Below are 27,041 nucleotides of genomic sequence, written 5' to 3'. Positions count from 1 at the left end.
AAACCCCGAGGGGAACTGGCTATACTCATTTATTACCCAGGGATAGAGCATATAAGTTAAAAATTACAAGTTAAGCATATGGCAGTCCTTCTGAAGGGGACAGAAATAAACCGCTGAACCAGGTGACTGCTGTTTGCCATAGAGTGGAGTTGCTGCAGGGTAGGGGCTGGGGTGGGAAAAGAACAACCACGCTCCAGCAGAAAACATGATTTTGAAAATTGTCTCTTCCACAGTAATTCTTTCTGTCTAAGGTGGTGCCTATTAGAAGAGGTCTTCATAGAGCCAGGCTTTCTGGTCCCATGGGTGGACAAGGAATGGGTCTGGAGGTAAAGGGCCCTTGTTCTCCTGGTGGCTTGGTGACAAGTCTGCTCTCCTTTCCATTTCCCTCCCTGCTTTCTCAAATTAAAGGAAAATCATAGACAAGCCTGGGTGCTTCTCAGCTGCTGAATTCCTTTTCTGGGGCACATTCCTTTTTTTGGCAAAACGTGACCCTTGAGTTTATTTTTAAATTTCCTGCAGGACAACCAACATAGGAGCCATTGCTGTCTCCCTAGATGACAGACACAGCACATCTGCTGGCCCCCAATCCTATTGTTTGGAATCTGTCACCCAGGCTTTGCTGGGCCCCTCCCCCTTCATGCCCACTTGGGTTGAAAGTTTGAATGCACGCGGGCTGTTTATTCTCTCTAGATGAAAACTCAGTGTGCAGTGTCTGCAGTCACTCGAAGAGAGCACTCTGAAATCCATTTGCCCTCCTCCAAAGTAGTTCCAAGACATTTGAAAGATAATTTGAGCTTCTTGGTGTTTTAGAACCATATGAGCCCAGAGAATCTTTCTGCTCCATGCTCTGAGAGGTAAGATTCTGCACTCCAAGTCAGTAAATAGTGAACCCAGGGTCAAGGCTCAGGAGTCTGAATGAATTGCGTGGTGTTTTTTTAGTACAAAGTGCTGTCTCTCTGCTACGGGAAAATCATGGCCAATCACAGGGACTTGAGCAATGGAAAAATAGGGCGATTCAGGTCTGAACACTTGTCCTAGAATATGTATAGATGATCTGTTCTGAAGACAGCACAAGTCAATCATATTACAACCTGTGCTTGTTAGCAAATGTTTACAAGAAATTATTAGACATGCCATATAAGTTATTTCATTGTTTTATAAATTAAGTTAATTCCAACAGCCACATTTAAATAGGTAAGGTTGTATTTGGATGTCAAGCTGAAGACTCTGCGTTTTAACTAAAGCCCAGAGGAGTGTAGAACTCAAAGTGTCTAGTAGCCTCGTCTGTGATTATAAGCAGATGTGAGAAGCCAAAAAGTAAGAATCCCAACCTGGATGGAGCGCTGAGAGGCAGCTCCATTTCCTGACGAAAGGGCTGCGAAAGCATCAACAAGACCGTTGTTCTGAGCCTGATCAGAAGCATACGTCTGCAAACCTCCTAAAGCACAATTATGTTATCAGAAGTTATATTTCAGGAAGCAGGTATTTACAACATTGCAGCCATAGCTAAAATAGCAGGATGGATAATACAGATCAATATCAAATATATGTGCACACTAACTTAGAAGTCAATACTGATATGCATGTGTATGTGTGTATGTGTGTGTGTGTACTCATATGTTCGAGACATAGTCTCTTGAAGCTCAAGCCAGGTTCAAATTTATTCAAGAATGACCTTTACACCAGATCCTCCTACCCCTACCTCTCAACCACTGGGACTACAGGTATCACACTGTCCCCCACTGATACTGACTTTTCAGTACTAGCAATGAATAGCTTCAGAAACACTGCCATGAAGCTGCTTAAATTATCTGCACAAATCTCCAAGAGTATCTCCATCTTAAAGGCCATGTGCTTTCACGTGAGAGTCTATTAAACCATAGATAGAGCCCTCTGATTGGCTTACCATTATTGAAATGAACAGTTCTCCAGAAGATTGCTTTATACCAGGACCATACTACACCCACAAAAAATATTCTTATGTCTACTCTGCTTTAACAATAAAATGCCATTGATTGATGCAAAGGGGAGTCCTCTTATTTCAAGAGAGGACCCAGTTTGTTTCGTGTGTCTGGCCCTGAGGGCCCTTGACTGCAGTGAGTCAAGAGTGTAAATCTGCTTCCATCCTTTGCCTGGTTCCTGCTCTGTCTGTCCTCCATTTCTTTCCCTTTGCGAACCCTCTTTCTATAATCACAGGTATCCAACCCTCCATCTCAGGCCCTGCTTCTAGGGAACATGAGCAGATATAAGAGGCTCCAACAGTAATAATTTGTGTTTCTAATACTATCCCTAAATAAAAGAAAATGTTCACCTTTCCTGCTAAAGAAGCCATAGTCAGAGGAGACCTCTCTGAATCACGTTTGTGTGCGGGACTTGGATATGCAACACACTAATCTTCTGTAGAGAAACTGCCTGTGCACTGTGTGATTGACCCAGCCTTCTGCATTGTTCACCGGGTTCTTCACCTCTTCCCTCCTTCTCCTTCCTGTCTTTCTCAGGTAAAGTTCAATACTTATAAAGTATCCAGGAAGGGCTCCCCAAGTGGTCACGAAGGTGTAACACAATTATACTTTCTGTAGTTTGGCCTAGTCCTGGAACCAAGACCTTAAAGAGAATGGGTGGGTTCACTTCTAATGGTCATTTGGGAGAAGCGTAGCTGTTGGCTGAGACTCTATGTCTTCTTATTTTTTTCCCCCGGACTCCCCAGATCACTGGAGCCCAGGGTCGGCCGTGCAAACACTGGTGGGTCTCGGCAGAGCTCCCCTCACCTGTCATTGTGGACAGCTGCTCGAGCTCTTTAGCAGCAGCCGGGCCTAGGGCCACTGTATGGATGATGGCTCCACTCTTCTTCACCAGGTCAAAGCAGGCGCCGATGTTGTTGTCCTCGCCGTCGGTCAGCAGCACGATTTCAGATCCATCGGTTGGATACTTCTTCTTAATCATCTAAGGGCATGATTAAGAGTGGGAATCAGTCTTGGCGTGGGCAGGGGGTTTGTGGGAACTGCATTTACACGGGACATGAAGGAGCAACTGCAGAGGGAACATGTGCAGGGCTGGGAATGCTGGAGGAGCATCTGTCTTGCAGAGATACTGCGGTAGTGCTTCAACATCATGGACCTCTACAGTGACTTCTTGTTAGCCTGCACAGCTGTGCAATGCAGGGTAGCCCTGGTGATGGGCGGTTCTGGGGAAGGACACAGGAGTTTTAAGTTTCCTTCATCTGATCTCTCCCCAAGAGGCTTCAAGAGATTCCAAGATGCCTTCAGAAAGCATCAGCAACCAGCTGAGGGATAGTGGACCCCAATGACATTGTAACTTTAGCTTTGTATTCTCTGACAGTATCAACTGCATGCTGGTGGCCATAGATTCTGACTGGACAGTGTTACCCAGATCACAGAGGTAGCTACCTGTCCTTTACTATCCCTTCCGATTAAAGCAAACACTTTGTTCTCTCTCTCTCTCTCTCTCTCTCTCTCTCTCTCTCTCTCTCTCTCTGTCTGTCTCTCACACACACACACACACCTTTCGTTTGCTTTTTGAAACAGGGTCTCACTTAGCCTACTCAGGCACCTGTGTAGACAAGGAGGACCTTGACCTTTTGACCCTCCCACTCCTATCTCCAAAGTGCTTCCTACAGTCGTGTACCTAGATACACTTTTAATAGCATACAGAGGACAGTCCATCTGCCAATGTAAAAAAGATTATGATGGAAAGAAAATGAAATAAAGTCACTTCTTATCCATTTAAGAAGACCAGACTCTACACATCACTGAAATGATAGAGAGAGACCAACATGCAGGACAAAGAGTCAAGGTCAAGTAAGTCCTGCGGCCCCTGTTCTCTGGATGAGATTGTGTGGCCAGAAGGCTGGAGGGGAAGATGCAGGCACAGGAGACTTCTCCTCACTATGTTCTCTGAGTGCTGACAGTGGGCCACCACACAAGGTGACTTTGATGTATTAGAAGGGAGTGGACTGAGACTGTGGACACTGGAAAGAGACAGTGCCGAGGAGTCTCAGAGCTGTGGTCTTAACCTTGGTCTGACCAAAATGCTTCTGGTACTAGGAAGTAAGATCTATGGCTCAGTTTGGATCCCTTTGTCTAATTTCTCATGATTACTGTGTGTTGTGGAGTAGGTTGGAGTTTCCATGGTTCATCTCAGGGAGACAAAGGTAACTGAGTTGAACCATCAGGTAAGAGCAGGTGGCTCTGCCATAGAGTACGAGAATGGGTAACCTAGTAGAGCTGGGCGGAGGAGGCACAAGAGACGTCTTCTGAGTAGTGGTCTGCATGCAGAAATACCTGAATGCGTCCTCATGCAGAAAAGGACGGAAGCATGAGAAGTGAATTAGTGAATTAGAAGTCTGTATTTTTGCACTCTTTGACCATTGCTTTAGCCTTGGTCATATACTCCTATTTGACACCAGCCTTGTATGGGAACACCAGAAACGAAATTTTCACAGAAGCAAAAAAATCCCAAACAGTTGCAAACTACCATAGTGAACACGCCTTACTGTAAAGGCTGCTTGAAGCCCGGAGCATATAGACGTCCCTCCTGCAGGTACTGTGGGTAAGCTTTTGGTCAGCAGGTCTCTGTCAGCAGCACTTTTTATCTGTTTGAGTTCGCTTTTTACATAGGCCGCACTGTCAAATGTCACCATCCCGACCCAGGATCCCTGCTCCACGGTCTGGAGCAGGAAAAGCTTGCTTGCCTGATTAAGACGGTTAAGGCGGTCATCATCCTGAGGAGCAAGCAAATAAAAGGAGTCAAGCTGGCACTTACACCAACAGGCTACCAGCGGACCAGGCTAAGGTGCATCTGGAAGTGACTGCCCAGGGTAAGGGTGTAATCAAGCTGTATTCTCTTATGGGGCCTAGCATCCACTTTGGGTAAAATTTTAGAGTGTTTGCATAAAGAGCAAAAGACAAAAGACTGTATTAGGCAATCACTGGAACAGAATGCATTAGCATTAGTAATAGGTCTAAGTAAGGCTTATATGGAACTCTAGACCTATGTGTGTTAGTAAAATATGAACTGTATTGAGCTTATTATTCAGATCTTTGCTCATAAGTTGAAATCAGTTTAATTTAACAAAGGGGACAGTTGATATTGAGTCTGTGGAATGAGGCAATGTAAGCTCTGTGTCTCTGTGTGTGTGCATGCATGCTTGCTTGAGGGTGTGTGTGTACTTCTGCGCTTCTCACCGACTGGAGCTCACTGGTCTAAGAGCCACAGGGATTTGCCTATCTCTACCTACCCAGCGCTGGACCACAAGAAAGTTTTGGGCCTTGAACTCATGTCCTTGTGTTTGCAAGACAAGCTCTTTGCCAGCTGGGCTCTAGCTCCAGCCAAAGACGAGCATTTCTGATGACAAAGCTGTTGCTGGGTTTTGGCCCTCCTGTTGTGTTTACTCTCTACCAAGTCCAAATTGTGGGCCGGATTGTATTGCACACACACCTATGATCCACATCCCCCAAAGGAAGGCTCAGTGAACATACTATCATGCTCCCAGACTTATCCAGAACTAGACACAAAATTCTCTGTGCAATCTGCAGCAGAGAGAAGGTGGGCGTTGGTGGCTGAGTGGTCATGGGCGCGCTCTGCCGAAAGTCTTCAGAGTCCTGGATCACTTCCCACGTGCTGCGGAGATTGCACCGTTGGTTCTGGGCATTTGGGGCTTCCTTGTTGTGGTTTTTTTCTGTACAGAACTCAACAACCTGAAATTGCCAATACAATAATACATATAACATTAATGGACTTGTTTAAAATATCTAACAAAATGTCCCCACCCCAGGCTCCTCTGCTACCTTATAGCCATGACTCAGTGTCACAATGGCACATGGCGCTCCCGGGAAAACTCAGTCTGAAGTCCGTTTCCACCCTCGTCTTTAGTGTCTCACGGGACCTCAGTGAACAACCCGCCTGCTCCAAGGTGGCTTCCCTTACTTTTCTGATTTTCTACCCACGACATCGCCCCTTTGCACACCACACTTTGCAGTATTCCTCTCACTGTCCAATCATCTCTCCAGCTTCAGACAACCGGACTCCACTTCTTTGCTTCCTAAACCCCATTAACCAACATGCTGCATTCAACCTTGACCGTGCATCATTCCAGCTCTCTCTAAAAATCTACCTGGAGATCTGCTTTCTCAAACGTCCCGCCTTTATAATGACGTCATCACTTCCCGCTGGCGCTTCCCCACCATCTCTGCAGGAACCCTGTCACCCAGCTCAAGGAATCAGGAAGTTGCTGCTTTCCTCCCTCAGCAAAATAACCAAGGTCTGGATGATTCTTCCTACTAATAGTTCATAATCCTCCCCCGCCAACTCCATTTCAATGAAATCTCCGTCACCCGAGTCCTCGTGGTCTTCCTTTACACCGTAGCCTGACTAACCTGGCTTTTCCACGTGGCTGTTTCTCCAGTTTGTTCTCCCCACAGTGTTTGAGAACTCTTCCCTTTACTCTGCTATATCAGACTTTTATATTTATATCACATGTGGTGTTCTTCGTGTGCTGTGTGTACAGATATACATGTGAGTACACATGCAAGCCTGTTCATGTGGAGGCCTGAGGTCAGTGTTAGATGTCTTCCCTCAGTTTCTGAGACAGGATTTCCCAGTGAATCTCAAATCTGTCTATTTAATGAAAGTGGCAGGCAGTGACCTTCAGTGATTACCTATCTACACCTCTCAGTGCTTGGCTTTTGCATAGGTTCTGGGGATCTGAACTCAGGTTCTCTCTGCTTGATCAGCAGGCACTTTACTGCCGAGTGGTGTCTCTGTAGCCCTCCGAGACCCTCTGTGTGGTTGACTATTATTCAAGCCTTGTGGCTTCTCACACCAAACAGTCACAAAACCTAACGTAGATTTCCCCTTCACACCTCACCTTCCTGCTCTGTCTTGTTGGTCTTCAGGCTAACCAAGCTTCTTCACCCCTATCCCTTTGCTCCTGATTCTTTACCAACAAGAGCCTTCTCTATCACTTGCTTTTTTGTAAAATTTATTTTAGAGGCAGGGTTTCTTCGTTGTTTTTGGTACCTGTCCTGTAACTAGCTGGTGTAGACCAGGCTGGCCTCGAACTCACAGAGATCCGCCTGCCTCTGCAGGCCTGCTCCACCACTATCCGGCTCTCTCCTGCTTCTTGAACCTGCCTCCTTTTACTCCTTTCCCGCATCTTCTATCCTGCTAAAGAATGTCCGTCCTTCAGTCCTCTGTGGTCTTACAGTGCAATGGACAGATGGACAGATGTCAACAGACTCCTTTGCAATCCAACCATGTCACATTAATTTTGCTTCCTCCAGATATGGCTCTGTGTGACACACAGCAAGAGTTCTGTAGGTTTGTTTTCTGCAATAAGATTATCCTAAAGAGAATCAATTTCCCCCCTCAGGCTGGTAGTCTCTCTAAAACTTGATTCTCCCTTGGAGCACCTGGGCAAAACCAAAACCAAACTGCCTTCTCTACATTCATAGAAACACTGGGGGGAAGAACAGGGCACTTACAGAATCAATAGTTTGAGAGTACATTACGGATGCCTTCTCGACTTGTTGTTTGTCTGGTAAGAACACACAGTCTTTTCCATAGAGTCCGGTTAATTTGTCCTTTCTGCAGGTTCCTTTATTGACACAACTGCCTCCCTGGCACCAACGGACTACATTTTTCCCGGTGATAGCTGCTGAACATCTGAAAGAGACATTAAGGTTAAATGCTTAGGCAATGGATCCATAACGCACCTGAAATTTGTAAGATTTTTTTTTTTATTGAACCAAGAAGAAATTACATATCTTCATATAATAAAAGCACTAAGTTTACACCAGACATTTATGTGGCCAGAAAGTACCTGGGGAGCCTCAAGAAGAGTGCCTTGATAGCCCGAGTTAGGCCAGAGTCCTCAGGCTCTTCCAATCCTGTCTCCTCGTGCTAGATCATCAAGAGTCCTCTTAGCTTCCCCGCAGGACTTGGACATCGTCCCTGTGCTACTTACTTGTCCTAATTGTTTATTCCAAACAGTTTTTGTACAGCTCATTGATATTTAATTTCTTATTTGTTCATGGGGTCTATTATAAATTGAATGCTTTCCCCTATGCTTCATTTTAAAATTACAGATTTGAGTACATAAAATAATAAAAACATAAAAGCATAAAAGAATATGTGACTACTCATAAAAACTAAAGGGAAGAGAAAAACATGTTTCGTCATCAGAATTAAATGAGTGCTGGCTTGTTGAAAGATTTTCTGAGTGTCAGCACGACAGTGCTTTGTTTTCTGATTCATGAACTTATTGAGGTGGCATATTTAAAATCTTAATACATAGATATGTAGCACATTTTTGCATAGTGTAGTTTTATTGATTTTTTTCTCTTTTGACATTATATGAATTCACCCTAACTTACTAAATTTACTTTTTCTGTTAATTTTTCAATACCCAAAATAAAATGTGTAAAAATAAACACATGAAAATTTGACCATATTTTAAAAATCTGTTGATAGGGCTTGTATATCATTTACTTAAAATGGATTTTTAAACATGAAAGAGCTGCCTGAGAAATGGGGAAAACGAGAGCTCTGATATATGTTATATCTTCTTTCCATTGCATAGTCTTCTTTTAGTGCTTCGCTCATTTCCAGGTTTTTGTTTTTGTCCCCCTGCCCTCTTCCTCTTAAACAAAGACTCTCTTGTCCCAGGCTTGTCTCAGACTGGCTCTGTAGTTGACCATGGCTTTGAACCCTCGCCCTCCTGCTCCCAGCTCCAGCATGCTCTGATTACAGGTGTCTGCCATCACACCTGCTCCGAATGTTCTTAAGGTCCCACAGTCAGCGCTATGGTTGTAAAAGCATGGATTATTCTGCTTCTGTGAGCATATTTCTTTTTCTTCTGTTTCCCTTTTCACCCTATTTAGTTCATGTAAAATAAAATATTTATGGGCAGTTACATTTTTTACCTTATTCTTTAGTTATGCCTTTCTCTAGTTTTGTTTTTTTGAGGCAGGTCTTTGCTGTGTAGACCAGCCTAGCCGTGAATTCATATCCTTTTGCCTCAGCCTCCTGAGTGCTGAAATTATAGCTGCATATTGCTGCAACCATCTATTATTTTAATTCTTAAGTGCACAGAAAAACTTTCACTACATAGAGATATGAACATATAGAAAGATTTTTACTACCTGTAGATATAATCTTAATATTTATTAACTTGTTATGCATTAATATTAATAATTTACATTTGTAGACTTTAGTACATAGATATGTATAATTTGTATTGTGTGTTTTTCAATTTGACAAGTTTATCCAATTGTAAGAGATTCTGTTAGTTTTTCCCATAGTTAGAAATTTTCTTTATATCTTAAGAAATTTTACCTCTCCTTATCTATTTTTCAAACTCTGTTAAGTTACTCTGTATATGAATTTCTGTTGATATACATTATTATATTTAATTCAGTCTTGAAGTGTATTTAAAAATTGACAAATAAAGGTTCCTTTATTATGATCCTTTTTCAGAAATAATCTCACCGAATGATTGCTAGAATCTTTGAATAAGATACAATTTTTTTTAGAATTTTATAAATTAATAAATCAATTTTTGTTGAATTTATACATTTCATGTATTGAAATCCTCTCTGCCTTTGTTTTCTTTTAAGTCATTTAGAATTATTTTGTAGTTTTATTCAGATTCATCTTGAGCATTTCTTCCTGCATTTTCCATTGAGTTGCTATCTTCAGTGAAGTGTTTTTCCACTACATTTTTTTAATGAGTTATTGCTAATACATGGAAAAGCTCCTGGAGCATTCCCTTTGTATCTTGTCCCTGTGTTGGTGTTTCTTACAACCTGAACTATTCACTTTACTTTCTTGGGTTTTCTAAGTAGAACACTCATTTGTGTAAGTGCCATCTTCTGTCTTCCCCTCTGGTAGCCTTGTTTTGTTCTGCCTCCGTTTTGTGTGCTACTGAATTGGATACAACTTCCTGAATAAACAGAGACAACTGTGCTCATAGAGGCCACCTTTGTCTTCTTGCTGGGACTGTCCCTACCATTTCTTCATTAAATATAATACAGTCTGTCGGGTCACATAAATATTCTGTAGTATATGAAAAGAGTAACTTCCTACAGCTATCATACTTGGATTAGTTATGGGCCTACACATACTTTAAACGTTTCTTTGGAAGACAAGGGACAATGAATATTAATAATATAGATAAAGGTAGGTTTGCTTGTTTGTTTGTTGAGACAGGGTTTCTCTGTATAACAGCTCTAGCTGTCCTGGAACTCATTTTGTAGACCAGACTGGCCTTGAACTCATAGGGATCCACTTGCCTCTACCTCCCGAGCACTGGGATTAACCTGGTAAAGTTTTTATCAAGAGGGCACGGCCGTCGTGTAGACTAATGTGCTCTGTAGCCATTGAAGGGAGAATAAGTTGATAAATACTACTAGATCTCAGAAAACAATGCGCACACATCAGCCTTGCTCTTAAGGGAGGACGCAGTACTATTTAATGGTGTGGAAACTTAGAAGGGAGAAGTGGGGACAACAGACAAGTTTGGGATGGTGCCTATTGGCTGAGGCTTGAGTTGTCAAACCGACATGTGCTCATGTCAGTAAAGTGACGCTTGCTAGTGTGATGGAGATTATAAGCAGAGGTACCTGGCAGCCTGTCCATCGCCATGACTTACAAAACAGGAACTCAGTTAGCAGAACCACTTGATAGAGGATCGAAAACTGGTATTTTTAAAGTAATTCAAGGAGAAGTTTGCTGTGTTTAAAAATTGTGTAGGTAAAGTCAAAATGTCCATACCTTACTGCTTCTGTTTTTCCTTTGGATAGGTAGAATTTCTCTTCATTGTTGTATTCATCGAACACCCCCCATCGGAGATGAGCCCACTCGTGGAGAAACGCCCTTTCTGAGAGGAAAACAAATCAGATGGCTGAAGATATAAAACAGGGTAAAATAACCTCACGCTAGAAAATAATTCTTCTAAGTGTTCGCTTTGCTTGGCTTTATTATTTACTTCTAAATAATAAAATTAGGAGCTTGCTTCCCTTACCATGACCTAATGTGAGAAGTATGCAGTTATTCTTGGCTTGCTGTGTGTTCATGGGGTGATGATTGAGGGCCGGGAGGTTATTCCCCCTGTCAGGCAGCTGCCTCACCCACAATGTGTGATCTTAGGGAGGACATGCAGGATAAGAGAGAGAATGCCTCGCAGTACAAGGGTTAAGTCCTTCGCACAGCATGGGAGTACTTGGTAACGCCAGCCTTTTTGCTGCTGTTTGCCTTTGTGCTCCTTGCTGTTCGCCTTTGTGCTCCAGAATTACCATGTTTCTGGGGATTTTGCTCTGGGCCACAACATCCTCTCGTTCACCTCTGGTTTTTGTGACACCTGCCTTCTCAAGTTGGCATCTCTCACTGTCTGCAGCGGTCATTACTGCTCTTCTCTGAAAGCCAAGCTTCCGTCTAGGCCTGGTGGCAAGTGCCTGTAATCCTAGCTATTCAAGAGGCTGAAGCAGAAGGACCATTAGTTCAAGTCCTGCCTTGGCAACACTTTTGAGAGTCTGTTGCCAAAGCATTAAGAAAGAAATATTAAGCTCCGATTCCCAGCTGCCACCCGAACATGCTCAGAGTGGACCAGACACGCCTCTTTTGCATTTTATCATGCCCCATTATGGCCCTGAGCATCTTACTGTCTTCGTAGCTTATCCCCATGAAGACAGACAATATGATTTCCCCCCTGTTGTATCTGGGCACATCCTATCTAAAGATGATTTGGCACCATTAAGTATCTGTTTTATCTGGATGACTCTTAGTGACTTATGAACATGTTTCATGCTGGCTGAGTCTGGAGAGCTCGGTGGGAGGGGCGTGCCAAGGAACTCAATCCCTGCTCTGATCTAAGGCTTCGCACTGGATTTTCTTCTAAGTTCTGGAATGGAAATGACTGTCAAGATAGCAGAAGATTTTGAGGGCAAAGAACTGGGGTCAAGATACATAAAAACGTGATTTAAAGGGAGGGTGTGATCCACAGCTGTGACAGCTATCGTGAGCGCAGGACCAATGAGTTCAACACACACTTATTGAGTCATAGGTCAGGGATCTCCTGTTCCTGTTATGGGAATGAAGTGGAGTAGTGTAGAACAAAGGGGCAAAGTTCAGACCTTGCTACTCAGTGCATAATGTGTGGGGCTGAGGCTTGCGTCACCACGGCTTGCCCTTTTCCTCTGCCTTGCCTAGGTTAAGAAAACCAAGCTGATAGTGGAGGAGTCTAGTCTTTTTTAGATCTTATTATTTCAACACTAGTTATTCAAAAATACTAGTTATTCAATAACTATCCATATATATATATATATCATATATGTACTTTGAATATTTCCTTCAAGATTGCTCTATATAGCTCATATTGATATGATTGAGTATATTTTTGTAAGGATTGGACTTTTTCTTTAGTTGTTCCTTCCTTTTAAGAGTCTTCCTGTGTAGCCCAGGCTAACTCAAACTCAGGATCCTTCTGGCTCAGCTGTCCTGGAATTACTGGTTCAGAGAGAAAGAGAGGAGAGAGAGTCTTTTGAGAGATGACAGCAAAACAATTCTGTCTGCTACCTAGAGAGTGGTACCCTGGGCAGCACTATCTGGAAACTTGTTAAAAACTCGGAATCTGAGCCTCTCCCAAGTCCTACAGAATCAAGACTCAAATTCTGCTGAGTCAGGACCACAAATCAATTGAGCCTGAGCACGCTGTCACCATCTGGTGGCTATCTTATGAACTGCAGAAAGGAGATTTAATTCAGTCCCGAGAAGCCCATAGATCCATAGATGTCTAAGGCTTCATGGCAAACAATTTTATTGTAATAACCCGGTGCTATAGTAATTCATAAAGTTGCCAAAGTGCCACACATCTGCAGGTACACAAGTCTATGTTAAAGTATAGCTCAGAAATACCTAGCTCTGGCTGCTTGTTTTAAATGAAAAGCTTGCTTCACTGGTTTTCTTCCTAACGTACGCAGAAAGAGAACACAGTAGTTAATACACAACAGGTGTGGTAAGGTATCTGCTGGAACGCTTTAGCTGAGTCCATACCTTGTGGTCCGTACTCTTTCAGCTTCTTTCCTGCTAAGAAGTTGGGAGTGAGATGAATCCTGAGTCCCTTCTCTCCACATGCTCCCACGTGCTCGGTGTGTGGCTGGTCCTCACCCACAGGGCTGGTTGCTGACACCAGGACATCGGCCTGGAATGTAGGAAAAGATGACCACACCATTTCAGCAAGCAGATTGGCATCGCTCACGGCTGAGGGACTCAGGTGCAATCCCATTTCATTCTACACTACTTCACCTCCAACACAGAAACAGAAACAAAAGCTAAACTGCTGAAGAAAATCGGCCCAAAAGAACTTGTTCTCACATTTTTGATGGTTTCGAGTTTTGGCCTCTCATACTCAGGTTTTGTCTTCCAGCTTTCAGGAATTAAAATGGCAACATCTTTGAAATAAAATCTTTTCCCCGTAGCTTCGAACAGGTATGGGGAGGCTCGCGTCACCATGTCCTGGGAGGAGAGAGAGCACATGTAACAACATCACTGTAAACAGACCGAGTTACAGGTCACTCAAACACGGGTCTGGATCGTCCTTTCAAAAGCCTAGCCGGGCAAGGTCATGGCTTCCTTAATAACAGTGATCGTTCTTCCTGAGTGTCTATCATACCACAGAGCAACACCGAACAGCACAGACTCTAGAGGCAGATGCTCATCCTGGCTCCACCACTTCTTGTGGAACATTAGACACATTCCAATTCTTTTTTATTCAATTTACCATTTTAATTTTTCCTTTATGTTCCTGAGTAAGACTGACTTTGTACAATCCTTGTCTGTATTTGGATTAAATTTATATTGTCTTCATTGAATATGTAGGACAGATAACCATGGTAAGGCAGATAACCATGGTAAAATAATATATTTTATTTTTTTATTGATTTTTATTGAACTCTACATTTTTTGGCTCCCCTCCCTGCTTCTCCCCTTCCCTTCAACCCTCACCCCAGGTCCCCATGCTTCCAATTTACTTAGGAGATCTTGTCTTTTTCTACTTCCCATGTAGATTAGATCTACAGGCGATTTCTCAGAAAATTAGGAAACAACTTTCCTCAAGACCCAGTAATACCAATTTGGGTATATATCCAAAGGATGCTCAGCCGTGCCACAAGAACATATGCTCAACTATGTTCATAGCAGCTTTGTTTGTCACTTTCCAGTTCTAAGCTCTGATTTCACCACTTACAGCATGGGAAACATAGCTGTGACTACTTCACTGATGACATCACCCATGTGACACTGTCGTGGGATATTAGTTTAAGGTGTATTACATTTATTTGTGCTGTGGAATATTTAGTGATACAAAGATGTGTTGCATTCTTTTATATTGTATTTGCTTAACTCTGTAAAGCTGTGTTATTTTGCACTTAAAACACCCGATTGGTTTAATAAAGAGCTTAATGGCCAATAGCAAGGCAAGAGAGAGAAGTAGTTTGGGCTGTCGGGCAGAAAGAATAAGAGGAGAAATCTAGGGAAGGGAGTGAGGAGCGGGAAAAGGAGGAGAGTAAGACAACAGGGGCCAGCTACCCAGTCACACAGCCAGCCATGGAGTAAGAAGGAAAGAAAGATATGCAGAATAATGCTCAGAGACGAAGCATAGTTAAAGAGAAAAATGGGATAATTTAAGTTAGAAAAGCTAGCTAGAAACAAGCCAAGCTAAGGCCAGGCATTCGTAAGTAAGAAAAAAAAATCTCTTGTGTTTATTGGGGAGCTGGGTGGTGGGCCCCTAAGGAGGAAAAACCCACCAACTACAGGACACACTAGCAAGCATGTTCTCTTGACATTAATATTTATTCACTATCATCTTGTGCCCCCATCGCATTTGATCCCTCAACCATAAGGAAAGCTTGGACAGAAAAACCAAGAACTGGGCTATAACTCTCTAGGTCTCACAGCACATGGCAGGGAGAGAATATGACATACCTATGAGTTTCCTAACAGTTAAGCTAAATCTCATGATAAATATTAACGATAGCATTCATTTTAGTATAGTATGTTTTAATATAGTATTAAGAGTTAGATTTAAGGAACAGCATCGTTTAGTATTTGCAAATTATGTGTAGCTTTATTTCTTAGCAGTGAAGGAATCCCAGTAGTATGTGTTCCTGCAGGCTCCCTGGAGCGCACTGTGACAGGGTAGAGAGAGAGTGGTGTATAAACAATGCTGTAAGAAGGCACTGGCTGGGTCAGCTAGGACAGATGGGCGTTGACAAGGAAAGAAGAGAACTCTGGCGTTCTCAGACCGGCAAGGGAAGAAAGTCAGTGCACAGAGAGGAAACCAGGAGTGATGGGAGGAAGGCTGGGATGGCCCCTGCCTTGTGCAGTATGGTGAGCCATGGCTGCAGAATGGAGACAACTGTGTGTGTGAGTGCAGTCGGGAGGGTGGGAGGAGAGAAACTGGAGTTGGCGGCTACAGATAGCGGGTTAAGACACGTTTATTTAAATGGTAGGGGAATGAGAGATTGGCCACGGGGTTTGTTTGTTTTCATTGGAACTATTATAATTTGCAGATGTGAGTGGAAAAGGATAGTGCAGAAAGGAAGGAGGGCTTGCTGCAGGAGCAAAGTCCTGGCTGGAGCAGACCTAGTGGGGAGATTGCCCAGTTGGAGAGGACCTGGGAGAAAGACAGTTCAACGTGGTGAGGGGAGGCCACACTTAGCGAATGATGCAGAGCTGAGTCTTGTTCCTGCCCGTCTCAGTGGATGAACTTGGGAATTTACTTTTTTCCTCCAAGCCTGACCCTCCCCCCATTCCAAACTGTGACAATAATGATTCCCATTCTAACTTAGAAAGCATGCTTAATGCTTTGCGTTTCTATCCCTTGACGTCCAGATTTTAATAATCATTGGGAGAATTTAACATGCTACCATTCTCCCAATTTAATAAAAATAATAATTAAAACCACCAAATGATTGATGGTATAAACCTGACTTGTCCATGATTCCCCTTGTAAACTGTGACTATTTGACGCCTTCCAGAAGGTACAAGTAGCCTGAAGTAGATGCCGTTGTCTGCAGGTTTTAACAAAGGCACATGCCATCTGTTCTGCTTTCTGAGAGCGTGATATCATATATACATAGATATTTTAACTCTGGGCAAGAGAAGGGTGTGGGACATTGTTTACTGGATGGAGCTAGCATTCCCGAAAGACAAGCATAGAACGCTGGTGGCAGATGGATTCCTAGTACCTTATATAATGTTGTACTTTGCAAATAAATGATGAAAAAAAGACTGATTGACTGAGCAAATTATTATGATGAATGACAAATTAATGCATGAGTGCCAAGCCAGATAGTCCCTGGGCTCTGTGCATCGAAGAGACATTTCCAGATACTCCCATTGATACTTGTGTCCCTTTGTGTGTGTGTGTATGTGTGTGTGAGAGAGGGGGAGAGAGGGAGAGGGAGAGGGAGAGAGAGAGAGAGAGAAAGAGAGAGAGAGAGAGAATTTCTCTCTGAATTCCTTCTGTGCAATGTCCTCCCAAGGTTTCTGTATGGAGCAGTGGCAGTACTGGCAGGGACCAGCAGTGGTGGGCAGCGCTGCTGTGGTCCCCTCCTCCACACACTGGTAGGAGACCCTTGAATACTGCCTCATTGAAGCTAATCTGACTTAGCATCTATGTCCCAACCATACTTCCAGGTAGAGAATCTCCCCTCAAAAAGGCTGTTGGAGCAGGGATTGAGGAGCCAAGAGAGGCAATTGCACTCATCAGTGGCAGCTGGGCTGGGGTCGGGGCATTCCCTGAGATCTTCAAACATCAGATATCTGGGGCATCAGATAGTAGGGGCTGGCTCTCTCTATGAAGGCACCCTCCGGACACCATCAGACTTAACTGTGTTCTTGTTGCACAGAAGAAAGAAGTGAAAGCCAACTTAGCTCGCATAGCTCAGACCTTGCTCATTTTAGAAAGTCAATTCAGTAACTGTGGTGAGAAATCAATGATTTTCACCAGGAAACCCACCAAAGATGGCAAGGGCAAGCACTCTGAAGGCTCAAAGCTTCGTGGAACACCAAGTTGCTGTTATTAAACATAAGGTACCAGTTTCTCCTAGCATATCCCCAAAACACACTGGCCTGAGACAGTGATGGAGGAAGGTCATTGGTTAAGTAATAAAGAAACTGCTTGGCCTCATAGGTTAAAACATAGGTGGGAGGAGTAAACAGAACAAAATGCTGGGAGGAAGAGGAAGTGAGCTCAGACTCAACAGCTCTGCTCTCTGGAGCAGAGACACCATGCTCCCCTCTCCTGGGCAGACACGGGGATAGCTCTGCTCTCTGAGGCACATGCGATGAAGCTCCAACCCAGGATGGACGTAGGCTAGAATCTCCCTGGTAGTCACCTCGTGGGCTACACAGATAATTAGAAATGGGCTAGTCCAGGTGTGACAATTAGCCTAGAAGAGGCTAGATAGAAATGGGCCAAGCAGTGTTTAAATGAATACAGTTTGTGTGTTGTTATTTTGGGCATAAGCTAGCAGGCGGCTGGGGTGCTGGGGACGCAGCCCCGCCACTTCTATTACTACAGATGGTGCCCAGACGTGTGGACAACTGAATCCTCTGAAAGCCTGAGAAAGCTTGGGAAAGAGTAAAGCATGTTTTCTTGGTAGCGACAATTTCTCGGGTCTACTCTGCTTGCTAGAGGCAAGCAAGCGCTCTCTTCTAAGAGAGGCTTCCTGACTCAGCTTTAGCTGCATAACCCTGCAGCTCATTAAGAGGTCCTGCCACAAAACACTTAAATGGTGTTAACAAAAAGCTGAATTCATGCTTTTTGGTTTTCAGCCGTAGCAGGAAAAAAGCTGTGCCGTTTAAAAATGCCGGCTTTCTGGGCTGTCCTGCCAGGGCAAACTCTGACTCTTTTACGCAGGCGGTTTGTGCGGTTTGCAAGCGCAGGCTGCTGAAGCTCGCTTGCTGGCAGGGACCTTGAAGTGCCATAGAGTTGTGGCAGTAAACATGGCTACAGCCAGTACCTCAGCCATGAGGCTGGAAAGCTAAGAAATGGGCTGGATCTAGCTGGCAAAGCCACGGCTTTAATCCTACTGATATTGCTTGCTAAATTAAGGACTCATGTGGTCAAAAAAGAGACATATACAGTAAAAGAAAGATTCAAAGTCAAAGAAAATGTTTAAATGGTTTAAAGTGTGTTAAAAATATATGCAGACTAAATGTTAAAGTTCTTAAAGTAAAAAACAAAAAAAAGGAAGAAAGTTTTTGGGTGTGGTAGTACACACCTTTAATTCCAACACTGGGAGGCAGAGGGAGATTGACCTCTGTGACTTCAAGGTGTGGTAGCACATGCCTTTAATCCCAGTGCCTAGAAGGCAGGGACAAACAGATCTCCATGAGTTCAAGGTATAGTAGCGTACACCTTTAATCCCAATGCCTGGGAGGCAGAGACAGGCGGATCTCTGAGAGTTCAAGGACAGCCTGGTCTACAAAGTTATTCCAGGTCATAGATACAGAGAACCTGTCTCAAAAAGCAAAAAATAAAGATAAACAAAATAAAGGTTAAAATAAAGCGCACAAAGATGGAAAATACACAGAGAATCTTGATACTGTATGCTATTATGCTCTCTTTGAATTGTTTGAATGCTGAGGAAGGAGCAACAGCTGCTAAAAGATATTTATTTATAAATGCTGCTGAACTAATCCAACATAGATGTTTTGAAAATGCCTTGACTTTGAAATTTGGATCTAAGGACATGATGCTTTGGAAAGGAGTTTCTTTTTTTTGTTTTCGCAGAGGATGAGACACTATGGATTGCTTCTGTTCCGATATGGTATGATGGACCACACCCTTCTGAAGGGTTGCTGTGAACATCTTCAGAAAATTGCTTCGCTCAACCACCAACTGAGATGAAACTAGCACACAGGTTATACCATGAAAGACCTAATTAACGACTCCCCCTTTCAGCAGGAAGCAGTTTGGAGAGAAAAAACTGCGCCCATGTGATGGAGGAAGGTCATTGGTTAAAAAAAAGAAACTGCTTGGCCCTCATTGGTTAGAAGATAGGTGGGAGGAGTAAACAGAACAGAACGCTGGGAGGAAGAGGAAGTGAGCTCAAACTTGACAGCTCTCCTCTTGGGAGCAGACGCCTCAGAGAGACACCATGCCTCTCTCCCAGGCAGACGCACGCAATGAAGCTCCGACCCAGGATGGACACAGGCTAGAATCTTCCTGGTAAGCGCACCTAGGGGTGCTACACAGATGATTAGAAATGGGCTAAAATAATATGTGAGAATTAGCCTAGGAGAGGCTAGATAGAAATGGGCCAAACAGTGATTAAATTAATACAGTTTGTGTGTTGTTATTTCGGGCATAAGCTAGCCAGGCAGCCGGGGTGCTGGGGACGCAGCCCCACCGCCCTTATTACTACACTCATGTTCCCAAATATGGTTTATAAATGTTCTTTTACATTTAAAGGGGGATATGATATAGATATGAATAATTTGTATTAGTATAGATTTTGTTTTATTGATAGAGATTTAAGGTCAATTTTGTTATATGTATATGCATATTTCTGCTATTGATTAAGATATTGTGATTGTGTAGTTCATTAAAAAATGTAATGTATAATTAAGAAATATAGGTTAATGGATAATTATCAGTAATAGTCAAGCTTGTAGTCATGTTAGTTAGATTTTCTAGATATATAGAGATACATTTCAGTTAGATAGACATTCTTCATATCTTTCAAAGACTGCAGAATATGGCATTTAATGTTTTAATAACTTAGGACTTTTCATGACAATGAGACACTCTGCTCCTGGCAGCACCAATCTACTTCAAGAAGAAGATGGGCATCGAAGAGGATCCTTATGGAGTTTGATAGCCATTTGGGCAAGAAACTGTTCTTGCTTGGACTATTGCATAAACTGGACACAGAGAACCCGCAGAGAGAGGACTGCTAAACTTGCCTAAAGGTGAGATGGTCTTTCGGGGTTCCTGATTCATGAAAGAGTCTGCAAGACATTCTTCAGGACGAGCAGATAGTGACTGCCTTTGAAATTTCCTGCTTTGTGGAAATGTCTGCTGGAAACTATGGGCCTGTAGGCTGAAGATGGATGCCCCAATGGTACAGAGGAACTTTGGGTGACTGTCCAGGCAGTGAGATGTCTCTGTCATTTCTAGAGTTTTGGATTTCTTGTTTACTTAGGTAATATTATATTTTTCTGGAGTCTTTGATAAACTTGAAGAATGGTTAGTTATAGTTATAGTTTTCCATTGTTATGATAAAAGATAAGGTAGATATAAATATTGTAACTGTAATTCTTGCTTAATAACTGTTTTGTTATATGTAATTTTGCTATGTTAAAGTTAAAGCCTTTCCTTTTTGTTTAAACAGAAAAGGGGGGAATGATGGAGGAAGGTCATTGGTTAAGTAATAAAGAAACTGCTTGGCCTCATAGGTTAAAACATAGGTAGGTGGAGTAAACAGAACAAAATGCTGGGAGGAAGAGGAAGTGAGCTCAGACTCGACAGCTCTGCTCTCTGGAGCAGAGACACCATGCTCCCCTCTCCTGGGCAGACGCGGGGATAGCTCTGCTCTCTGAGGCACATGCAATGAAGCTCCAGCCCAGGATGGACATAGGCTAGAATCTCCCTGGTAGTCACCTCGTGGGCTACACAGATAATTAGAAATGGGCTAGTCCAGGTGTGACAATTAGCCTAGAAGAGGCTAGATAGAAATGGGCCAAGCAGTGTTTAAATGAATACAGTTTGTGTGTTGTTATTTTGGGCATAAGCTAGCTGAGCAGGCGGCTGGGGTGCTGGGGACGCAGTCCCGCAGCTCCTACTACTACAAGACAGAAACAAACCAGCCATGTGTCTCTTCCATTTTCTACTTTGCTTCTTTCTCCAGGTATCTGCTTCGTTTTTGTTGTGGCAATCAACAGCCCACCTGAGGCTTCTGACTACTGATCAGTTTCAGGCACAGACTTGCTTGCACTGAAAAGGGTCTGAAGGCCTCTATGGTAAACATGAAGACGTCCTTGGATGTGCCGTGCCTCCATCTCCCACACCTATTTGAGTTATACTCTGGCCAGGAATCCTGGCAGGCAGAAATGGTTCTTTACCTACACTCCATGATGCATCCCAGGGAATCTTCTGGACTTTGGTCCTAAGAACCTGCCCTCAGAAGGGGTAAAAGGGCAACTAATAGAGGAGGGGCTCAGGGGGCCCTAACCTTCACTGCCCAGCTGTTTGCTACATAGATTCAGAGAGAGAACAGTCACTGTCTCCCGTTGTGAGCTCACTGTTGACCTGCAAGGGTCCCATGAATAGTGCCCATCCAAGTGTCACACAGACAACCACCAAATGTGCCACTAAATAAAACTAGAAGTCATGAAAGGAACAGTGAGAAGATGTTGATGGGGATGGGAGGAACAAAGTGTAGGGGTGGCTACTAGTCAGAATGCATTATGTAAATTATAAAATTGTCAAAGAAGAATTAATATTTAAAATGCGAATCTAAAGATAACATATTGCCTAATAATGAAATGGGTATACAAATTAAACTAATGCAAGAGAGAGAGAGAGAGAGAGAGAGAGAAACAAATACAAGCCTAAAAGACAATAATGTAAAATTACTGTTAAAATGTAGCAAAAAAAAAGCAAGTAAGCAAGCAAAAACAGGTGACTGGAAAACAGTGGCAGTAGCTGTGGTTATTAAGCTTCATCTGTGTCTTTGTTACTGGTGTGCACTTCTGCACGCTCCTCACAGGCTCTGTAAGAGAACCACTTATTGTCACCCATTTTACAGAACAGGACACTCACCCGTTTCACAGCAATGACCATGGATGTGCTTTGAGCAGACTGAGGACTCCAGGGTGATCTTTTAGAAAGTGTTTCCTTCTTATTCCCAGCCCTTTACTGTGGTGGAAGAACTCTCTCCTCTCTCTACCTGATGACAGTTTGGATGGCTCTTCCAGCTCTCCCGGGACAAAGAGCTTCTGTGTACCTTTTCTCCACTTACAGAAGAGGTGACAACGGTGTACCCATGTCCCCCTCCCGCACACACCTGCAGCAGCCCTGAGTTGACCCCTTGCTTCCAGGTTGAGCAGATGCAGTGACTCTGCCCACTGGAAGGGCTAAGTGAAGGCTTGCCTGCCAGGCTGCTATTTAGCCTCACAGGTTAGTTTCAAGTAGAATAACAAGAGGGTCTACTATGTGGTGGTGGTAGCAACCTGCAGAAAAATTACCTGCTCGTTATTGTTATACAGCTGAACCTGCCTTTCTCTAGCACAAAATAATTCTCGGTGACAACCTACAGCCAGAAAATACAGATGTCATTTGTTAAGTGCCAACAATATATCTAACTTGGAATTATGTGCATTGCATTCACCTTGTTTCTCATAAAAATCCTAGTGGGTAAAGAGTTATTGCTTTCCTTTTATAGATAAAGATTCAGACATAAAAGTGTCTTCCCAAGTCAAGCAACTAGAGCAAGACAAATCGTGTTCCTTTTAACACAATATTATGCTTATTGTTGATTAAATACTAGTAGCTAGAACAGTCAAAACATAGAAAATTGTCTCTCCGCACACACCTTTATGTGTTGAATGAGGGCTTCATCTTCAGGCACATCATGGTCGATGGCAATGACGATGCCTTCATAGCCATTTTTGTTCAGCTGGATGAGAGAGTTGCTCAGAACCCCTTCTAGAAGGTGGAGGACCAAGATGAAGACAGGACTCTTCAATGACCCCATCATGTAGATGTCCCTCGGTAAGGGCTGCTTGTAGAAGTGTCATTACTGCTATATATATGCTCCGAGACACAGTTCTCCTTATCCAAAGTGATTTATTATAGGTCTTTAACCTCTTGACCCCAAATGGTTCTTCACCACATTTGTCTACAATAGGAGAGTAACTATTGTTTAAAACCAAACTGTGTACTTTGAATTGTTTCCATCTAAAAGGAATGTTGGTCTTGCCTTGGGTTGTGCCAGATGCTTGAGCAGGGGTGGGGGAAGTCTACATCCGGTTCCCAGAAACATGCATGCCAGAAAAGCAGGTTGGCCATTGGAAGATCTGTTGACTTACAAATATTTATCTAGTCAGGGACACTGATCCACCCACCACCACCCTGAACCCCACCTGCTGGGAAGCTTGGCTTTCATGCATTTAGGTAAGTTTCTGTTTCCTGTAAGGAATCTCTCTGATTTTCTCTCTTGGGGGGATTTCATTTTTACCCTCAGCAACATTGGAGCAACCTCAGCATCTCTCAGCACACTCCTTCCACAGTCCACATACAACAAAGCCATCAGTGAGAGTCCAGGCACTACAGAATGGTTTACAGTAAACTTTTAAGGTAAAACTTTCATCTTCTTTTGTGAAACATGCTTCTCAAGTTCCCTCGGCACCCACTGCTTCTCTACCACACATCTCCAGCAGTCAGTTAAGTCTACACCAACAGCATACATTTGCTGAAATTAAATGTCACTCTGAATCATAAATTATGGAGGATCAGTTCCCACATAGATTCTTTCAAGCTCACTGAACTTCAGATGGAAATCCAACATGGCTCACTGTGTTCCTGACTTCAAATTACTTGTAAATAGCTTTGGCGCAAATTTAATTTGGTCTTCAGGTAGACAAATGCATCAATATTTACCCTGTCTGTCTGTCCATTTTATTTGATATTTGGCTTATCACAATTAAGTTAGTATTTACTTCTAACGAACTATTAGACAATCGGAAATGAAGACTAAAGTGGAGGTTTAAAGTGTTTGTCCAGATGATCCAAGCCCAAGTCCATAGGAAAAGATGAATGCCTTTATCGTGCATACTAAGTTTAGATTCCAGGCCAGAGAGATAACTGTGTATAAGGAAAGGCACCTGCTGTCAAGCCTGACAACCTGAGTTTGATCCCCGCAACTTGCATGGTGAAAGAAGAAAAAAGACCCCTGCAAGTTGTTCTCTGACTTCTACATACACGCCTTGGCATATGCACGTGTGTGTGTGTGTGTGTGTGTGTGTGTGTAAGCTGAGAGCAAGGGCAAATTTAATCATTCCTAGAATCTCAAGTTAATAAATAATCACAACTTCTTAAAACATGTGAAGGAGGAGAGTTCCCGTCAGTGTGCCCTAGACAGGCACACCTGTGTCTTTCTGGGACATCCAAAGTTAATCCGTAGAGTTAGAGTGACAAGCTACATCACTTCCACGGGATACAGTTTATCACGTTGTCCTGATTTTTCTTTAGACTATGGCTGTCAACTATCACAAGTTCTGGAATGCTTATCTTGATTACCAATGTTAACTCTCAGGTCACATGCTGCACGTCACACAGCAATGTACTCCTATAGGCATGTATATCAGAATAGCTACCAAGGATCTAAAGAGGTCATACAGAGAATGAAACAGTCTCATCCAAAGCAGAGTTGGAAAACTACAACAGAGGCAGAAAAGCCACAGAAGATGCTTTGACAAGATGCTGACAAACCCCCCGAAGAACTTGTAAACACTGAGGTACTGCAGTACAGGACCTTTGAGGTAAGCCACAGGACCAGGTCTAGGAGTACAAATGGTTGGTTGGATGGATGGATGGATGGATGGATGGGTGGGTGGATGGGTGGATGAGTGGGTGGATGGGGTGGGTGGGTAGATGGATGGGTAGGTGGGTGGGTGGAGAGACAGCAATTAAAGTGGATCGTGTCAAACAGTTGGGACTACTGAGCTGAAGCCCCTAGGGAACAGTCAAGAGTTATTTGACTGTCTATCACAGTGTGTCAATGGTTCCACCACCATCACAGTGTGTCCATGGTGACACCACCATCACAGCGTGTACATGGTGACACCACTATCACAGCGTGTACATGGTGATACCACCATCACAGTGTGTCCATGGTGACACCACTATCACAGCGTGTACATGGTGATACCACCATCACAGTGTGTCCATGGTGACACCACCATCACAGCGTGTACATGGTGACACCACCATCACAGCGTGTACATGGTGACACCACCATCACAGCGTGTACTTGGTGACACCACCATCACAGCGTGTACATGGTGATACCATCATCATAGCATATCCATGGTACCACCACCACCATAGTGTGTCAGTGGTTCCACGACCATCCCAGTGTGTCCATGGTTACCCTCACAGTGTTAGGGGTCCCTCCTTTCATGTTTCATGAGTTCCAGGTAAGGGTATTGCATCTTGTTCATCTGGCTGTTCTTGGAAAGCTCTTGTTTTTTTTTCTGATATGGGTTTTAACCACCCTCGTGGTCATGTGTTCTTAATTACTTCTGTAAGTCCTTAAGTAGTATTTTATTACTTTTACAAATAAGTTATTTATCATCTCATGTCTCGTGGTTCATGCTGGACAGATGGCAGCGTCTGCATGCTCAGACGAGACGCAGATTTATTCTGCCTCTCTACCTTTGCCCTTAGAACGGAGTCAAAGTGGTGCCTTTAGCTGTCTTTGCTGTGCTTTTTGGCAACAGTGGTCCTGGTGGAAAGGCCCCACTCTGCGTTTGTGTCTTCCCAGGTTGACTCGGCCTTCCATCTGGCACCTGTGACAAGCAGGGTCTCCCAAGCTTCTCCCAGGCCAAGGGCCTGACTCACACTGCTACCACATACAGGCTGTGGCTACTCTTCTACCCTTTGGTACTCACCAGGGGCCTGTGGCGTACGGAGGTCTTGGCTCAGATAATGCACTACACAATGGCACCTGGGATCTGACTTTCCGGGCCAGACCTATGAGTCAAACAACACAAATCTCAAGTGCAGGGAGTTAACTTTCTAGGGGACAGCCTTTTTCCCAAACACGAGACATTTGCTACCTCCTGGGAGACTCCTTTCTGAGGCAAGCCACCCAGATGGCAATTCCTGTCTGACTTCTGTTATCACCTTGGTTAACCTTGCCTGGTTTCAGACTTCTCACAAGTGCAGATTCAGACTATGAATGTTTGTGTCTGGCTACTGTGACACAACATGTTATACATGAAATTCAGCCATGTCGTTTGAAGTGGCAGCAATATGTTCTCTTACAATCATATTCCATTGCAAAAATGTGCCCCAGTTCATTTCCCATCCGCTGTTACTTTTGTATTGTTTCCATTTGGGCTAATGTGACTGCAATGCCATAGATAGAAGTATTGATTATTGATTTCAGTTTCATATATTTTAAAATCCTAACTGCTGGGCCTTAGGGTAGCATATATCTAATGTCAAACTCTCCTTTGATCAACACTCCGGTCAGAATCTCCTCTCTTTTCAATGAGGGGTTCCTTCCTTGTTGGATCTGGTTTGAACATGAATTCTGCTAAGATAGTGCAGGAAAAATCCCATGCTTGGCATGTGGTAGATCTAAAATCTTATCTCCCTGGCCAGCCTTCTGTAATAACCCTGCAAAGTCGGTTTGGAAAGACACTCCTTATTCTTTATGCTTCCTGTTAGTCCGTGTTCCTCTGCTGTGCTCACCCTGTTCCTTGTCCTCACCAGAGTGGGGGTTAAGTATCGTCTCTCTTCTCCACTGCTGCGCTCTATTGCAAGGGTGGTCATTGCCACGGCCCCTCATAGCATCTTAAACAATGGGGGGGGACTGTCAATGGCACCTTCTTAGTTTCATTTTATAATTGTTTATTGATGCTCTGTTGGAATATAATCAATTTTTATATGCTGACCAAATTCAATGGCCTTGATAAATTCACTTGTTTCTAGAAATTTGTAGATTTGTTGTGAGTGTATATGTATGTGATCCTGCTATTTATGACATGTTTTCTCATTTTAAAATCTTGTACCGTTTGACATTTCATTTTCATGTACTAACTGCTGGGCCTTAGGGTAGCATATATCTAATGTCAAACTCTCCTTTGACCAACACTCCAGTCAGAATCTCCAGTTTCGATGAGGGGTTTCATACAGATACACAGAATGGATATCTTCTTGCTGCTTTGCCCAGTCTCAGGGCGAGCATTCAGAAAATATTCCGTATATCATCGTGAAGAACACTATT

The 27,041-nt window shown here is 43.4% G+C and overlaps 1 protein-coding gene across 1 annotated transcript in view; it reads right to left on the bottom strand.

Annotated features, from left to right (window-relative positions):
* Nucleotides 1-22,789, bottom strand: part of Clca1 (chloride channel accessory 1) — a 29,547-nt gene extending 6,758 nt beyond the window's left edge. Inside the window, exons 1-9 of the mRNA XM_075978977.1 lie at nt 22,620-22,789; nt 13,390-13,530; nt 13,069-13,216; nt 10,792-10,897; nt 7,503-7,683; nt 5,499-5,717; nt 4,514-4,741; nt 2,769-2,943; nt 1,332-1,438 (exon numbers count right to left, since the gene is read on the bottom strand). Of these exons, the coding sequence (XP_075835092.1) occupies nt 1,332-1,438; nt 2,769-2,943; nt 4,514-4,741; nt 5,499-5,717; nt 7,503-7,683; nt 10,792-10,897; nt 13,069-13,216; nt 13,390-13,530; nt 22,620-22,784 (1,470 nt within the window). The 5' untranslated portion in view covers nt 22,785-22,789. The remainder of the gene's footprint in view (nt 1-1,331; nt 1,439-2,768; nt 2,944-4,513; nt 4,742-5,498; nt 5,718-7,502; nt 7,684-10,791; nt 10,898-13,068; nt 13,217-13,389; nt 13,531-22,619) is intronic.
* Between the last annotated feature and the right edge of the window lie 4,252 nt (nt 22,790-27,041).

The sequence above is a fragment of the Microtus pennsylvanicus genome, chromosome 7, assembly GCF_037038515.1.
Source record: "Microtus pennsylvanicus isolate mMicPen1 chromosome 7, mMicPen1.hap1, whole genome shotgun sequence".
NCBI lineage: Eukaryota > Metazoa > Chordata > Mammalia > Rodentia > Cricetidae > Microtus > Microtus pennsylvanicus.
The sequence above is the reverse complement of the archived record's forward strand: the minus strand, read 5'-3'. Positions and strand labels throughout refer to the sequence as shown.